The sequence below is a fragment of the Drosophila takahashii genome, chromosome 3L, assembly GCF_030179915.1.
Source record: "Drosophila takahashii strain IR98-3 E-12201 chromosome 3L, DtakHiC1v2, whole genome shotgun sequence".
Lineage (NCBI taxonomy): Eukaryota > Metazoa > Arthropoda > Insecta > Diptera > Drosophilidae > Drosophila > Drosophila takahashii.
In genome coordinates, this window is record NC_091680.1 from 22,210,766 (window position 1) to 22,228,777 (window position 18,012).

At 35.5% G+C, this 18,012-nt stretch overlaps 1 protein-coding gene across 2 annotated transcripts in view; it reads right to left on the bottom strand.

The window, feature by feature from the left end:
- The window catches only part of ftz-f1 (ftz transcription factor 1), a 47,176-nt gene that overhangs the window by 14,878 nt on the left and 14,286 nt on the right, over positions 1–18,012 (bottom strand). Inside the window, exon 3 of one of the 2 annotated variants that reach the window (XM_017140039.3) lies at positions 441–977. In XM_017140039.3, the coding sequence (XP_016995528.2) occupies positions 441–977 (537 nt within the window). Of the gene's footprint in view, positions 1–440; positions 2,011–18,012 lie in introns of those variants that run through there. The other variant, XM_017140040.3, reaches the window with a different exon arrangement.

Sequence of the window (18,012 nt, forward strand, 5' to 3'; positions counted from 1 at the left end):
ATTATGATGATGATGATTATGAATATTTTTATATTTGTTTTAATTTCACAAGTTAAACGAAAATTTACAAATAAATAAACTTTAAAGAAGAAATGAAAGCAAACAAACAGAAAATACATAATTGTTAATATTTAAGATTAATTTTGTCAAGAAACATTCAATTCGATTTAGATCGCCAAAGGTAGACAGACAAATATCATTAATCAATTATAGGAATTGTTTTTAATGTTTTCAATGTTTCAATATTAGGGTGTGTTGCTGCCTTAAAAGATGTCCTATTTGCTATTGAAGCCTGACTTTGTTTAAAAGAACTCGAAGACTATCCATCTTGTAGCCTAGAAACTATTGTCTAACCGATCTTTCAAAAGAAAAACCCTTATAGGCAACCATCAAAGATAAATGATATTTTCAAATATATTAGTAAAGAATTCTGGACTCACCCTCTAGCTTCATGCCAACCTCGAGGCACTTCTGGAAGCGGCAGTAGGGACACCGCTTGCGCTGCGTCTTGTCGATGTGGCACGAGCGCTCCGCCACGCAGGTGTAGACCTTCTTGTTCTGCACGGTGCGCTTGAAGAATCCCTTGCAGGACTCGCAGGTGAGCAGGCCGTAGTGGTAGCCGCTCACCTTGTCGCCGCACACGGGGCAGAGCTCCTCGAACAGGTGCTTGAAGTCGATCACCTCGCCGCCGTGTCCCGGCGTGGCGCTCGTGCCGCCCATGGGATTTCCCGGACCGGATCCGCCGCCCGATCCGCCATTGTTGCCACCGCCGCCGCTGCCGTTGCCCACGGAACCGGAGGACATGTGGCCGGCATTCTGGTTGTTATTATTGCCACTGGAACTGGCCGCCTGGGGGAGGAGCATGTAGCCACCGCCGGCGGAACTGCCGCCGGAGCTGCCATTGAGCAGGTTGCCACCGCCGCCCCCACCGCCTCCTCCGCTTTGCTGCGAGTGCGAGGAGGTGGTGTCCTGATAGCCTGTCGGAAATATATACTGTGAATCGAAATTGTATATATACGAGTAGGACGAGGAGTTGAATTGATTGGCATTGTTGGCAATATTCTGTTGTTGCTGCTGGTAGTGTTCTTGTTGCTGCTGCTGCTGATGTTGCTGCTGTTGTTGCTGCTGCTGCTGCTGTTGCTGGTGGTGGCTGCTGTGGTGTTGCTGGTTGCCACCGCCACTCCCACCACCGCCCCCAGCCAATTGCAGCGTATAGGCATTGTACTCATGCTCGAATTTGGTTAGAGCATGTGCATCATTGTCGTTATTATTGTTGTTGTTGCTGCTGCTGCTGGTGTTGTTGCTGCCGCTGGTGCCGCCGCCGCTGTTGTTGTTGCTACCGCTGGCATTGTTGCTGTTGTTGCCACCGGCGGCCAAGGCGGGACTGGAGGGCTGCTGCTGCTGCTCCAGCTGCATGCTGAACGGCGATATATTCAGCGACGATATAAACTGTACGGTCGCCTGTTGCTGATCCATTTCTAATAACATTTCATGTAAGTTTATTTGGGATGAATTCAAGGCGAGAACGGTTGCGTTTGCGGTTCTTTCTCTTTCCCTTCAAAGGCCGAAGAGTTTTTTTTTTTAGATTTCGATTTTATTTCCTGGACGGAAGTTTGAATTGTTTTTCGCTTTTGTTTTTAATTAACTACCAGCACTTGAGTCGTTGGTGAGTCGGTTTAAATTTGGTAGTAAAATAGGTTGCGGTTAACATACGGTGGTCTGGTTTTTGCACTCAATTTTTGCAGATTTTTTATTTGCAACATTGTTAAGGCCAATTGTTAAACAGAATGTTCGGGGTTCTGCGTTTGCTTGATGTTAACAGTGATATTTAAAATGTATCATAATATCTTGTCATAATTAATTTACTTCTAACACAGTAATTTAATGTTGTTTTATTTGCTTTACAATTTTTTAGATTTTACTTTCTTTAAAAGAAAGGTATTTTAAAAATGTTTTGGAATTGTTTGGTTCTTTAGAAGAAGGGGTTTTATTTATTTTCTTTACAAGAAAATGGTTTAACAAAATCCCCGTGTGATTTTTATGGTTTTTTTTTGTAATTGTTATTATTTCTTTATAAGAAGTTCTTTTTGTTGCTTCATTATTTATTTATATTTTTGCTTAGATTATTACTTTCTTGCAGGTACTTTGACGAGGTGAGTGAGATAGATATATGTATGTTTATGTATATTTATATGTAGAGTAGACAGCAAAAAGGATGATTCGTTTATAAACTTTTGGTTGGTTTGCCTGGATAGAGGTAGGACTTTTTATATATATATATTTTAGAATATGTATATAGCTTGATTGTGTGCGTTAAATTGAAACGAGATGTATAAACACTTTTTTGGCTTTCTTAGTATATTTTCACTTTTGTATTTTGATTGAAAGTGGGTCACGAATTTATTGCACTATATGTGGGAATCGGATTTTGTTGTTTAAACAAATTGCATTGCATACACGCACACATGCACTGAACACAGGCACACACACTCACGCAACGCAGCAAGAGAACATAATCCTTGGGCTGTTCTGCTGGTGTGGGTGAGGTGCAATTTGATTTGACTTCAATTTACTTGTATTTGTATTTGTATTTGGTGCATGCAATTCGATTGCCTTTTTATCTATTTCGCAATGGCTTTTTGTTTATTTTGATCGATATTTGGGTCACTCACACGCGCACATTTGTTGTTAACAATATTTCGTTAGGTGTAACGCTTTGTCACATGTGTGTGTTGTTGAATATATATGTGTATTTATAATATTCTGTGGATAGCTATGCGAAAAACACGACCAACATCAACCACGTATCTCGATTGACTAAACCCAAGTAAACGGCGAGGATACCGCAATACGCTGTTCGGCAGGCGTCGCTGTCGCTGCCTCTGCCGCAGTCGGCGTCTCCGCCCCGGCCAGCGTCGTCACTCTCGCTCTCAGTCGGCCATTTCGGTTATTACGTATACGCTCGGTGGGTCGTTCGGTTTACGCTCGTTTCACTTTCAACGAAGCTGCGCTCTCCGCCACTCTTTTGCTCTCTTGCCAAATAGAGAGCGAGCAGCGCTGCTTGGCTTGACTTAGTGGCCCCCTTTTTTTTGGGGCTTTGTTTTTGCTGTTGAAACTCAAACTTAAACCCAAATGCAAACCCAAACTGAAAGCGAAAGTGAAACTTTTTGGCGTAGCTTTGAGCCACTGTACACCGCTGTAGAGTGCAACAACAACGCGTCATTCTTTCGGACGCACAGTCATACGAAAAAACTAGTAGAGAAGACCCTAAATTAAATTTTACTCTAAATAGATTCGTTAAAGATATTTTGTACTATTTCAGAAACATAAAAGTATCTACAAAATCAATCAATTCTACTATTTGTTTTATTTTACTTTTATTTAAAGTAAAAAAAAACATTATTACTTTTGAAGGAACTTTAATATTGTTCAATAATATTCAAATTTAAAAAAAAAAATACAAAATTAAATTTAAAAATATATATATTTCTTTAACAGTTTATTTATTTAAAAAAAAAAAAAACACACTAAAATGTAAAATAAATTAAATTTTTAGAGAAACAGACAGAGTTTAGACTAAAATTTGTTATAAAAGCTTGTCGTTTAAATTTTTACCTCTGCTGTGGGTATACCCAAATGAACGGCATTATGAAAGCCTTTAAGCCTTAACTTTTCAAGTGGCTATTTTGTAATTTCTTACTCACTCAAATAAACTGGGAATTTTTTTGGGTCTCTTCTTCAGCAGTTTTTTATACGCTTTTTTTGCTTTGCATTTTTTGGGTTTTGTTGCCACTGCAGCTGCTTGGTTTAGTTTCTTCTTTTTTCTTTCCGTTTTGTGTCTGTCTTTTGGTCTCAATTAGTTTGTGGGTTTCTCATTGTTGTTTTTGCTGGTTTTGTTGCATTTGTTCATGACACGGTTTTCATGTGGCGCGTTTTCGTTTCCTATTTCTATGTTTTTGTTATTGTTTCGCCTATTCATGCTTTTATTTAATAAGTATTGCTTTTTAGCTTTTAGCTGGTTTAATATAAAGTTATTGTGTCTTTTGGGTTTTTTTTCGGGTATTCGGATTTAAAATACAGTTATTAAGTTGCTATGGGGAATTTTTGTCAAGCTTATTTGTCATTATTTTCTGGTTCTTTGAATTTTTTTGTTTTGTTTCGTTCAGTTGTTTAATTTTGTTTTATATGCATATTTTATTATTAACGTTTGGCAATTACATTTTAAAATACAAATAATTCTTTCTAATTTTATTTCATTTTGTTTTAATATTTAATGGTTATAGTTAGTTCCATTTTTAAAATTTTTATTTGTTTTATTATATATTTGTTATGCTGAGTGTGCCTTTTTAATTTATTGACTTACAATTACATAAAAAAAAATAATATTTTGCAGGTCATTTTAAAAGGTTTTTGTGTTTTATTTCACTCTAAATCTGATTATTTTGTTATCTCTTTTACAAATCTTCCTCGCTTCACCTTCTCAAAAAACAATTAGCGTTGCGTATACGTAATATTTTACGGCTAATTAACGTACCCCGAAAAACTTCGACTAAATCACTCATTAAGAAAGGCAAAATTTTAACAACTCCACGAACCCAAATAAGGACGCAAGCCCTCCGATGGAGAGACCATTAAAAAGCAGAAACCCCAGCGATTGCATAAGATTTCGCCGAAAGGAGCATGAAATATATGCATATAATACCTACCTACTCTATAATAAAACGTGGTCGGCAAAATAAACTTTCACTCCCCAGAGTCCGAGGCCCGAACCCAAGTCCAAGTCCGATTCCTTAACTAACCAAAAACGGAACTAAAGACGAAGAAACGAAAAAAGGGCCCATCACCCATTAAAATGCAACATTCATGAATCACAAAAAAATGCCGTAGATATAAAAAATCAAATAAGGATGAACAACGATAAACACAGGGGGAAAACCCAAAGAAAAATCGAGGAGAAGAAAAGTGCATAAAATGCAGTTAAGAGGGAACTTTCAACGGTGCACGAGAAAACGTGTCTCTGTCTCTCCCTACTTTTCTGTTTGCGTAAAAAAAAAACTTAAACACGTTTGCCACCTTCATGTAGGTTGGGGGGATTACAACATTTCAACGCTCAATTACCAAAGATGAAAGAAGACGCAACTTTGAGACTGAGACTCGGCTCTGTCTTCTCCTTCTTCTTCTTCTGTGCTCCACAAATACCACACCGATATGCTATATGCTATATGTGTGTATAGTGATCTTACGAAATACCCAAACGCACTCAAAAGTTTACCCAAGAAAAAAGTACAGAAACCAAAAACGAAGACTAAGGCAACTTTTCATTTCCTTCCCCAAAAAAAAAAAAAAGAAAAATGTTCGTGACCGTAGCCAACAAGACTTGGGATCTCTGATCATATGGACAGCAGGTAATGACAAAATGCACACATACACGTAGCCCAAAGGCACACACTTAAACACAGTTGAGGTGGAAAAAATAGCAGTAGTCTTAAATTATATTTTAAATATTCTAAAATAACCGATTAAAACTAATTTTATTGTGCAATTTAATAGATCGGAGAAATATTACTTTTATTCACAAAACAGATATTAGTTGTCTTTTTTAGGTGCAGTCCTTCCCCGAAAAATAGGCAATGCTTTATTACGAACTGGAGTTTTGTACTTTGATGTCTAATAAGGGTTCCCAAAAACGTGAATACTGGATAAATTTACAAATTAAAATTTAAAACTTTAAATTTTTAGCTCTGCATAACTAAATAATTTAGAAGTATACATTTTAAATAAACGTTAATTACTGGTTTTTTGATACTAAATAATATATTTTCTTTTATTCTTAAAACTTTTAAGGTATAACAAATTATTCAGTTGTAATCTAAATGTTCACGCTTTAATGTTTCATTTATCCTATTTTAATTTTAAGGTAAAAAACTAGTTTAGTATGACTTTTACAAAGACATACTATTACTTCATCCGCCGCTGTAACACGGTTTCACTCTCACTCTCGGTTTTGTTTGATTCATGCCAGCGCCAAACAGGTTTGGGTTTCAGTTTGAGTTTTTGGCTGATAGCGAACGAGAGATACGAATGCGAGAGGAGACCTACTTCTGCATCAGCAGCAATCACCTCAGCTTCCACTTCGCTACTCCATTTAAATGGCTCCGTGTAACCGTTGCCCAAATATGTCCGTCTATATGTATGCCTGTTCGGGTGCCGTCTGTATGTATGCACTAAAAAAGATCTGTTAACTCTTTGGGGTCCGTTGGCGGTGGTTCTCGTTTTGTTTCGTTTGCGTTAACGTTTGCCTTTTTGACTTGTGCGCATGCGCAATGACTTTTTCGACAGTTGTTTGTCAATCGCTGGCTGACGGAGTTTCAGTCTTAGCCCCTGCGACAGTGACTGCACAAAATGCCTCACTGTACAGTAGACACAGGTGGCTAAAATGTCAATGTCAGTTGGTCGGATTTAAATGAAAGGGTGGCTTAAAGGGTGACTGAAGTATTTTTTTTAATTGGTAAGGAAGAAATAAAAAAATAAATAAATACAAGAGTTGCATCCGAGTTAAAATTCAGAATATCACATTTTTAATTTACAAATTCTAAAATTTAAATTACAATAATGTTTTTTTAAATTTAAGAAATTTAAAAATGAGAGCAACACAGTTTTAGATAAATTGTGCTTTAAAAAAAATTGAATTCAAAATGTGTTTATTGTTTTTAAAGAAAATATTGAATGGTCGGATAATTTTACTTTTAAACTTTTGTTGATTTCTGTAATTTTAGCTTGACATTTCCAAATCAAAATTGACATTTTTGTAAGATGTTTTTGCAGCACATTAAACTGGCCAAAAAATGTGCGCAAGCTCGCGCTTGACTGCCAAAACATAAGAAAACAAAACATTAAGCCTGCTTGCCCCCCGAAGCTCCCCATCGACGACGATTTGTCGCCTGCGCTGGTGGCACAAATGTTAATGTCGTGTGGTAGAAAAAAGCACAGCAAATTTTTCAACTGTTTTAACTGTCGGTTTCAACTGTATTCTGTTTTGTTATTTTGGGTTTTTTTTTTTTTTTTGGTCTTTTGTTGTATTTTTTTTTGCGATGACTGGACACTGACTTACGATTGACTGACGGAATGACTGAGGGATTGACCGACTGACGGCTTGGTTGCCTTCGTTTAATTTCATAATAAAACATTAAACGTATAAAATTTACTTGGAACGTGCACCGCATACGAAAAGTCACCAAAATTGTCTTCAATTGTTGATTCAACTGCATTTTATTTATTTGCCGCTTTTCTTGTTGTTTTTATTTTGGTCACTGAATCAGATTTGGAATCCGATTCGCATTGGGGTTTGCTGGTCATTTTGTGCGCCGTCAAAGGTTTTGTTTATTTGTTTTTCGGTTGCTGTACGGCTTTTGTCTTTACGCAATCTACAGTTAATTTTCGTTGGCTTAATTCTGAACAATTTCTGAACAAATGGTGGGATTAGGGGGCGGTTGAGCAATTTAATTTATGTGACGATTGCCAAATGTTTTAATTTTTTTCCGGCGACGCTAAGGTACAATGCTTGAGTATTGTAAGCTGATTTGCTGGAAACATTTATTATTTTTCTCATTTCGTTGGCCAAAAGAATGGTCAGTGCTGCTTGACTGTTGGGCAGTACTGTACTAACCATTATTGGGCGAATGATGTGGCAAAAGAGTAGTTTTCGACCGATTCAGTTTGTAACAATATTATTTCTATGTAATTGGCATATATTTTTATTGAAAGTAACGAGAAATCTGATTAACTCAACTTTATAAGTTTCACTTTTTTCTTCTTCATATCTTATGACCAAAATTTCAAAAAAAAAAATTTACAATTATTTATTAGGATGTACTAAAATATTTCTTAAATTTTTAGTTAAACTTTTACTTTCAATAACTTTTCCTTCTTTAGGTTACCTTTTCTCGTTCTGAATTAAAATAACATAAATTTAAAAATAAAACGGACACTTCTTTAAATTAAGAAAAGTTTTCCAGAATGTAATTTAAAATACTTAATTTTGCTTAAATGTGTGTTTGTAGCGAGATGGTTTGTTTTGGTTATACATATATTTAAAATCAATATGACATTTTTTTAGTTTTCTACATGAGAACCCCAATTGGACGCACATTCCCAGACATTTTTCTATCAACGATCGTTACCCAGTACGCCCCCACCCCTTTTTAACCCCATCGCAAGCGCAACCTCCAACCTTTTCAATTGCATCGCAAGACGTACATATCCAAAAAAAAAAAAAAAGGAAAAACGCTGCCAGCCGCCCGCAAACAAATTTCAAATGAGGCAGGTCACTTATTTTATTTCGACGACGCACTAAGGGGGAAAAAAGAAAAACGAGTCGAAAAAGCAACGTCTCTGCTCTCAACCCCACTTCCTCCCCCTTTCCACCCAACTTTCTTATGCCATCTTCTTCTTTTTTTCTTTGCATTGTCGTCATCGCAAGCAAAACAAAAACACCAATACACACACAGAAGAGCTAAATTTAGAAAATACAAAATTTGTTCATACAAAAGTTAAAAAAAAGATATAAGAAAAAAAAAACTGAAAAAAGAGAAACAAAAAACTCGTCTTAACCTGAAACGAAACCTTGTAACATTTTTCCCCCACTGCTTAATTGACAAGCCGGCAATGAAGAGGGGCGTTGGGGGGTTAAGTGGGGCTGAGAGAGGCTCTCTCTGACACGCTCTCTCTCTCTCACAGATCACTTTTGCTTTCAATATGAAATAATCGACTGAGGCAGAGGCAGAGCAGTCGACGTCGACGGCGGCAGCACGAACAAGTTTCGCCCACAAGCGGGCGCTCTCTTTCGCTCTTTGGCCCCACCGCTCTCTCAGCTTTTGGGGCCTGAATAATGTAATAAGTGAAAGTGTGTTGCTGTATGTGTTTTAGTGTGCGTGTCTGTGTTTGTGTGCGGCGACGTCGCTGCCGCAGTTGACCTACTTTTTTGTTGTACAGATTCAGGTCTATGTTAGAGAGATTAATTTCGATTTCGTTTTCGTTTCAGGCCTACATCTCTCCCCCTTCCCCACCTCCTCCCTTTGGAGGGAGAGAGAGGACTGTATGCCTGTGGGGAAACTTGTATGCTCTCCCTTTCTCTCGTTAACCCTCTGTTCGCTGTAATGGAAAACTGTTGCCATGTTGGTGTAGGTTGTTGTTGTTGAAACATAAAATAACAACAAATGCCTTAGGATAGGTTCCAAACTCTATTTTTATTATACATACATATGTATGGATAAATGTGTGGGTCTGTTTCTTGTGTGCTTCTGTTTCGCTTTCTGTTTCTGGTTTCCATGTTAATGGGTCAATGGGAAATTTTGTGGGGCGTGTGTTGGGATCTTAAAAGAGCGGAAATCGGGCCTATACGTAAGCATGTGCGTGAATGTGGGTTTGGTACAGTGGGCCTCGTAAACATATGTATGACTGTGGCTTCTCTAAGCCCTAAGAAAAATAGTATTAAAAAAAATGAAAAAACAATAATATTACTGTTTTAAAATAATTTAATATCAGTATGGAAACTTTTCAATGCTAATAAAGAAAACGTTTTTCCTTAAAATCATGTTTATTTTATAGTTTTAAATTTTTTATTTTACAATATTAAAATTCTAAAATCACTCTTTTTGAACATTAAACCTTTTCCGAATTATTCCAGCCATAAAAATCAATCAACAAAGGAGGTACTAAAAATTTTTACGTGGACTTCAGTCAGTTGCTAGGTGGTATAGCCATAAATAACCGACTTAGGCAAACATCTGTTTGCGGTTGTATTTTGGTTTCCTTCGCTTTCCCCCAAAACCCCAAAAAAAAAAAGAACGCTAATTGGTCGAGGTGGAGAAATAGGTTTGGCAACACTCCTATGTGGGTTATGTCAACTCCAGCAACTTTTCGCCGGATTTAACCTACCCCACGGAAAGTGAAAAGCCCACGGAAAATAAATCGCACCACCCACATTCCGATTACTCCATTACAATCGTTTTCATTTTGCTTTTCTTATCGGACGCTCCCCGAATGAAAAAGAGAGAAAGAAATGAGCTTGATTGACGAATAAACCCAATTAAAGGCGCGAATCTCAATAAAATTGAATATAAAGAAGTCACCATTAAAAAGTAAGCAATAAATAATAGCACAAGTAATACTTATACAGCCCACAAAGCACAATTAAGTAAAAATAAATCGCGAGAAGGAGAAACGATGACAGTGTGAAATGAGCAAACACAAAGGGGGGTGGGTGGTCGGTGGGTGGTGGGTTGGGAAAGGGGGGAGGCACAATGAAAAGAGCAAACATGGCAACAACGGCGATTACAACAAAATGCCAGCAACAATAGCAACAACAATCGAGAGCAGCAACAATAAAGGGAAAAAAGCCAAAAACAACAGCAAAGTTTTCTCTGCTGACGTCGCGTTAACGCTGCACAAAATATTATTCAAAAAACCTTGACACACTTTTCATATGCCGCACACACACAAACAATCTCGCACAGATACAAAGCACACACACACACACATAGATTCAGATAGATTCGCCCAGGGACGGTTTCGACCGCAATTCGCCGCTGCCTCTGCCGCTGCCAACGCCGCCGTCGACGCCAGCCGCTTGAGGAGGAGGTCAGCTTAATGTAGATTTGTATAATTGTGTATTTCTATATATAAAAGTGTTTATACACTCTACAAAAATGCACTCGAAATAAAATTTGGATTTACTCAAATATATTGAAGATCAACGCAGATCGTACTTGTAACTTGAGATATTTATATCTAAAAAAAAAAATAAAATTGCGTATAGTTTTGAAATTAAATTGAAAATTTAGTTCTATCCATGAAAGTGAAGAAAGGAGCGAGGGATCAAAAATATGACCATTTTCACTTTTTTTAAAATTTTCCAATAGTATTTTATAATACAAATTTTTTATTTATAATTATAAAAAAACCAGCACAATCAAACAAATTTTTAATGTTCTTGTAAATATTATATTTTCTTGCAGTGCACTTTACAAAACTCGTAATACACATTTAGTCAAAGTGCACTTTTTCAATGCGCAATAAATTACGCATACCACCCGTTTACCATTCTCGTCCCTCTTAGTCATATTCTTTTTTTCTCCCTATTGGCAAATTTAAATAATTAACGCATCCAAATTAACATTTTTTTATATTTAATTTTTATTTTTTTTATTTTGCTTTGTTAATTTTATTATCTGGTATTAAATATGTTATAGCACATTTGTAATGAGGTCAGCTGTGTATTTTTCCTTTTTTTTTTTGTAGATCGCTGACGTCGACGGCGGCGTCGCTGTCTGCTGCTCCGCTTCGTCTGTCTATCTTGTCTGTCATGTGGAATATCATCACAAATCGAAAAGTGCGGTGGAACAGGTGTGGCTCAATGTAGTTTTTGATTGCCATGCTTTACTGAGTTATTTATTTATTTTAATCAATCACTTTGGTGGGTTAATATGAAAAGAATTTTTGCGGGGCCTTATAGGTATTAATTAGGCTACAATGGAAATTTTTTACGAGATTTTTTAATTTTTATAGTTTATTATGATTTGAATAATAATGAGATCATTCGGTTGAGGTAATAAATTTGAAAACAAAGTTAAGTAGTACTTTTTTAATACATTTCATAATTTATATTCGAAAATATCTTTTTGTTCTAATAAAGGAAAGCGACCCACTGGTCGTATGCGTAATTTCTTTTTAAAATCTTATAAATCCTATTTAATAATAAATAATTCAGTAATAAAATTATAAATTAAAATCCTATAACTAAAAACCAAAATCCCTAATAAATTGCCAAATACTACGATATTTTAAAAAAGTATTCTTTCAAATTAGAGAGTTCCTCAAATCCTTTTCACTTTCATACTGAAATTTACTTTCCCTTTTCAGGATGACTCCTCTTTCCGTTCCACTTATATTGTTCGTGTATTTTGTGGCCTGATGACCACGTGCTAATGGCTGACTAATCCCCGCCTGGAATATCAATTGCTATAAGCCTGAAAAAATCGTTGTCAATATTGAATTTTTATTCGCGTCGTCTGTTGTTGATTTGCTCGATTTTATGGTACCGATTTGGTTCTTCTTCTTCGTCTTGTTTGTGCAAAAAGGAAAAATATACAATAACAGAAAAAGAAACACACGCCGAGCACAGAGACTGCAATTCATTTAAAACGTCGCTCGTCCCCCTTTGGCCGACGCCCCTGCCTCTCTGCTGTCGTTGCAGTTGACGAAGCTCGAAACTGGGTCACGAGGCCACAAAAACAATTGCAAGCAGCAAAAAGGGGGTTTTCGGCGAGGGGGCTGCTTGGCGTCGGGTGTTTTTTCTGCTTAAAATGCAATGCGCGTTTTTAAGGGGGGGTGGTGTTTGCGGCGGGGGACTGTGGCCCCAAAGCGAGGGTGTGTAGACGCTTTTTTTGTGGGTGGCTTTTGAGTCCGAATCCTTCAAGCCTCCGCCCGATGCGTAGAAACAAATGAGTTGCATTTGCCTGAAACGGAAAAGGCGGTTGGGGGTGCATCCGAAAGGGGGTTAAAAGTGGGGGTGTGGCTGCTGAGGGGGCGCTGTGGGACAGGACTCGTTTCTAGTTTGCAATTTGGGTCACCCAAAAGAAACTCGACTAATTGAAAAAATACCATTTACCATGCATTTTTGTGGCAGAAACTTTGTAGTCTTGTGCACTAATTAAGTTAAGTAGTTTTAAGTTAAAGACGCAATTTAATATTTACAAAAATTTTTACCTTTAAATAAGTTTTGAAATTTTTTGAAGTTTTTACTTTTATGCAAATAAATTGGTTACATAGTTATTTATGGTCTCTTTAGTCTACCCGCTTATTCGATCACAAAAATCAATAAATAAAAAACTTGTTACAAAAAAACTAAACATGATGGTCTATGTAGAGGCGTCGCCTTTTATCTTTGAATCAAACATTTGATTTTGGTTTTGTCTCCGTTGTACATTGTACGCATATATTAACAAATTTTTTGTATTTATTAATAATGTTTTTAAATGGCATGTACATTATTTTTGTATATGTTTAATGTTAATTGTTTGACAGCGGCAAAAAGGAAAATCTGCCCAATTAGGCAGACATGAGTTGTGTTTTTTCTCTTATTATTGTTGTTGAATTTAGACTGCAGCCACCTTGAGCCTTTAACAACAATAATTAAACAAACCAACAGTTTTACGTTTTTAATTCACATTTGAATAGCGCGGCGTGTGTTGAAGTGTGTGTCTTTGCTTCGCTTTTTTTATTGCTGCGGTTTTCATAAACTTTGTTGCTTTTTCTCTGCGGTTTTTGGGTTTTTGGCACACCAAAATCGTTGAGATTCCAATGCTGAGCAAGCCGAAAACAGATTTATGAATCGCAAAAATGCTAATATGCATACTATATAATGAGCATTATTCACGATTCATTATAAATAATGGTCGCTACTTTAATTTCAAAATTACAAAAATAAATTGTATTTCAATAGTTCATTAAAAATATTAACAGAAAGTGAAACAATTACTAAATTATTAATCCTTATTCGACAATTGGACGAGAATGTAATTAATTTAGTATTGTAGTTTAATTTTAATGAGGTAATTTATATTTTATTTTAAATTTTATTATTAAATCAGAATATACCAAAAAGAAATTGCTAATCTTTAGCTTCAGTTAGTGGTCAAAATTCATTGTTTTCAGTGTTTAGGCAATACAATTTAAAATGTTATTTCTTAGTTTTATGATAAATCCTTGTTTACAGTTTTTATGAATATTTTACCACATCAACGAAATCAAAGGCAGGATAAGCATAAAATTACACAATGCTATAACCATTTTCTGTAACATTTTCGGATTTAGAACGAAAAAATCCGTTTCATCTTGCCAATTCAAATAGTAAACAAATCAATATTTACTTAAAATTCCCAAAATCCCAACCACCAGCAACCAAATTGCGGTGATTAAAATGCCAAAACTATTTCTAATGGTGTTTGGAAAAAGAACAGAGACACGTTTTTGGCCAAGCAAAATAAAGATGATAGAAAGGCAAGACGGGGCGCAAAAACAAAAATCGAAAATAAGCCAAATCAGAAACGAAAAAAGAGGAAAATACGAAGAAGAAGCTTGAAAATATATAAAACAAAATTTGCTTCGTCTGGCGGCTGTCAAAAAAACGTCGACAGCGGCGCTGACGTCGCAGCAGCGCTGCCTCGTTGTTAGATATGGTGACCCACTAACCTACTTTTTCTGAAAACGTTGAAGCTTTTTACGTATAGCACACACACACATTCAGACGAATATTTTTTCTTTAGTGCTTCATTTTTTTTTTTTTTTTTTTGATTAAAATTATATAAACAAAGTGGAAATATTCAACAACGCAATCGACACAGAAACAAAAAATAAAGAAGAAATAATGAAAATGAACAGAGAGAAGCGTATTACATGAGTGTGTGCGTGAGGAAAGAGCACACAGAGCTTTTTTTAAACGCAAAAACAAAAACCCAAAACCACAAACGAGAGATTCCCACACAAAAAAAAACGCTTCACATAAAAAAAGCACACGCAATAACAATTCCCGCCCCACACGCACCAAAGCTACCACCCACCCCCTTGAACTTCCACCATCAATCCCCTAAAAAAAAACAAAAACTATTCAATATTGAACCTAACCCAACAAAAAACGCTGAAACGCCACAAAAACGAAACCAAAAAAAGCTCACGCACATTGTTATTATGCTTACAGTCCCCCACTCACTCCCTTTCTCACTCACTCCCTGTATACCCATCTCTTTCTTTGGCTACCGCTGATATTTTTGGCAGCTTTTTTCAGTGCGTAAGGGACAACCACAGACAAACTATACAAAAATGTTGACAGGTCGAGTCTTTACGTACCCTTCTCATTTATTTTTCTAGAAAAAAAAGTTATAGAGGATTAAAAGGATTAAAACTTTTCCAAAAAATTATATTTATTTATTTTATTTGTTGTTTTTCACCTTTATATGTCCGTTTTATAACAATATAATAAGTATTTATAAGTACTATTCATAAGTTCTTTAGTTAATAGTATTTTAAATACAGGTGCTTAGCACACAAAATATAATTTAAAAATTTGAAATAATTTCCGAAATAATCTGTTTTGAAAATATACGTTTTAAATTAGACAAAATACCCACTGAAAGAGTATGCACAAAAAAAAACTGAAACAATGAACAGTGTGAAGCATTCACGATCGTTTGCGCAATTTTGCTCATTCATCGCACGCACTTTCGTTTTTTTTCGGGTTTTTTTTTGGTTGTTTCGTATTTTGAAATACATTTTGGTTATATTTTGTTGTTGTTGTCGACTGACTACGTTTTTCCAATCAATTTCATCAATTTACGTTAAGTTTTTACTTCGGTTTCGTTTTGTCAGGGAAAGTCCCATTGTTTCCAACGCCATATGGTTGGATTTGGCATGGGCTTGGGTAGAGTTGTGACCCATTTGGAGTGGTTTTCAAGAGTTTTATTAAAAACCGAATAAGTTTCTTGGCAGGTTGGGCTAGGTTTAGTTTGTTCTGAATATCACATTTTCCTGTGATAAACTCATTAAATAATGATTTCATTTTAATTATGAATATTTACTTCGGTTTTATTATTTAATTTAACACTAATTCGATTTTATAAAATCAAAACGTAAATTTAAGATAAATTATTTAGCGTGTTTGTCAGCGATTTAATTAAGTCACGAAGTGAATTGATGTCCGCCGTGATTTGTTAAATTTTAAATATTACTACATTTCCGTTCATCTTAAATAACTAAATGAAAAATAAAATTCAAATACTTTCTATACATTTTTAAAACATTATTTGAATGATACTAGTGTGCATTTTAATTAAAATCCATTTACTTGGTTCATCTAATTGTATTGCTTTCAGTTATATTTCTTATCAACTTACTTAGCGGTCCCCCTACACTTTTATTGTTTAACCCAATACCATTTGATTGGCACATTATCCTTTTAAACCATTTCTGTGCTTACCCAACCACAGTGTAATCTTCTTCCTGGCGATTTATCTCGCTCACTAAATTCCTTGTATTTTCTTCAGGATTTCCTCTTTATTTTAGCCCTTGCCGCCATCGATAAGTAAGTTTACCCCATTGCGAGAAGTATATTCAGGAATATAAAAACATATGTACTGATATGTAAGCATGCACCACCTCCCACTGAGAACCCATTTTACCACCCATCAGTCACACGCAGCTGTAGCCATGTACTAGATTGTACATACTTCCATAAAATATATAAAAACGTTCAGATAGAGAGAGAAAGATAGAGGCCGAGTGAGCAGGAGGGGTAGAGAGAGAGCACTCGGCTTGAACCGATGAATGCGACGACTCTTGGCTGGTTTGGTAATCAAATCTAGGTGACCCAAATTGCATTGACCTAGTTTTACAAGGGGGTGGGTCGGAATTGCCACCCAACACCAAATGAGAGAACCAACTGCACCGAAATGTGTCCTTTGAGATCGTGTTTTGATGCAACACCACCTTAAAAAAGCCGCTAGCGCCGTGACTCACATCTCAAGCCAAAAATGTAAAGTTGTAGCTTGTTGGTTTTTCTTTTCCCTTTATGATCTCTTCATATAAAACTTAAAGCAAGTCATAAAGCCAACAGCCGTTGAAATGTTTCTTTATTATTTTCGTGAGTCTGTGCATTGCAATGTTAATTCAAGTGAAGGACAAATAATATGCAAGTTGACAATGGAGCGGAATGACGAATGACAATGCGATGGTGTCAACAGCTTTGGGTTAAAGTTAAACGGTGTCAAAACTAATTAATTTGTTTGCCAAGTGAAGGATTTTGCAACTGATGGATTGCCTTGCAAATAACCAAGAATTTTAATCAACATCTGCAAAATTTTGATTCATACAAACATGGGTTTTGAAGTCTGCATTGTCAGACCTCCTTTTCCAACAAGTTAAATAGAACAAATTTTAATAGAAATTGCTAGATGACTTAAAACCATGTTTAAAATAGAATGAATTATATATCAATTTAAACTATGAAGATTTTTAAAAATAATTTAAAAATAATAAAAATAAAACTTTAAAAAGATACAATTATTATTTTAATATTTTGGAAGAGTTTCTTATAGTATGTTTCCCCATCTTTTTTTTAGCATTAAAGACAATGTTTTTATATTTAAATGTTTTATAAAGGAGAATTTAATAAAATCTTCTTTCATCGGCATCGAGATTTTGAAACCGTCACAGATTTGTATCGCAATCAGCGTTTATTACAATTTGTAGCCATTCAATTAATCCATTTGCACAATAGTTCAATTGAGTGCCAAAAAAATATTTTTACAAAATAGAAAATGAAATTGATTTCGAAATCAAACGCACCAGAAGCAAAAAATATCTTTACGCAATTTTTAATTTGTTAATGTGTGCGATGTCTGTACATAAAAACAATAAAAGTACGCACACACGCGCACAGATAGGCCGAAAAATTATGTAAGTTCACGTGAAAAGCAACAACACGAGATACAGAAAATAATACTACTCAAATAATATACAAAAAATGGAAGAGGCGGAATGTCGTGGAAAAACTGTTTCAATGTCTGTTTTATGTTGTGTTTTTCACAGTTTTCTGTTTGCCTAGCTGCCATTATTATTACAATGTTATATGGCTGCCATGATCTAAATTTCCCAACTAATTATTGCGACAAAATGCCAGACTGCGAGGAGGAGGTGTGCGATATGCAAAATGCGTATGAGTAATTTAAGTTTTTATTTCAATTCACAGCGGCGGTCAAAAAAATATATTATTTTCTGTAAGTAGTTTTTTACAAAACATTAATATTCTCAAAATCCTTAGGAACATCACCAAGTTTAAGTCTGTAAGTGTGTTTTTCGTTAAATCCTAAAAATAAAATATATAATGATAATTTCCCCTTTACCGTTTATATTTATGTATACAAAATTATAAAGTAAAGCCCTGATATTTTTAATAAATGA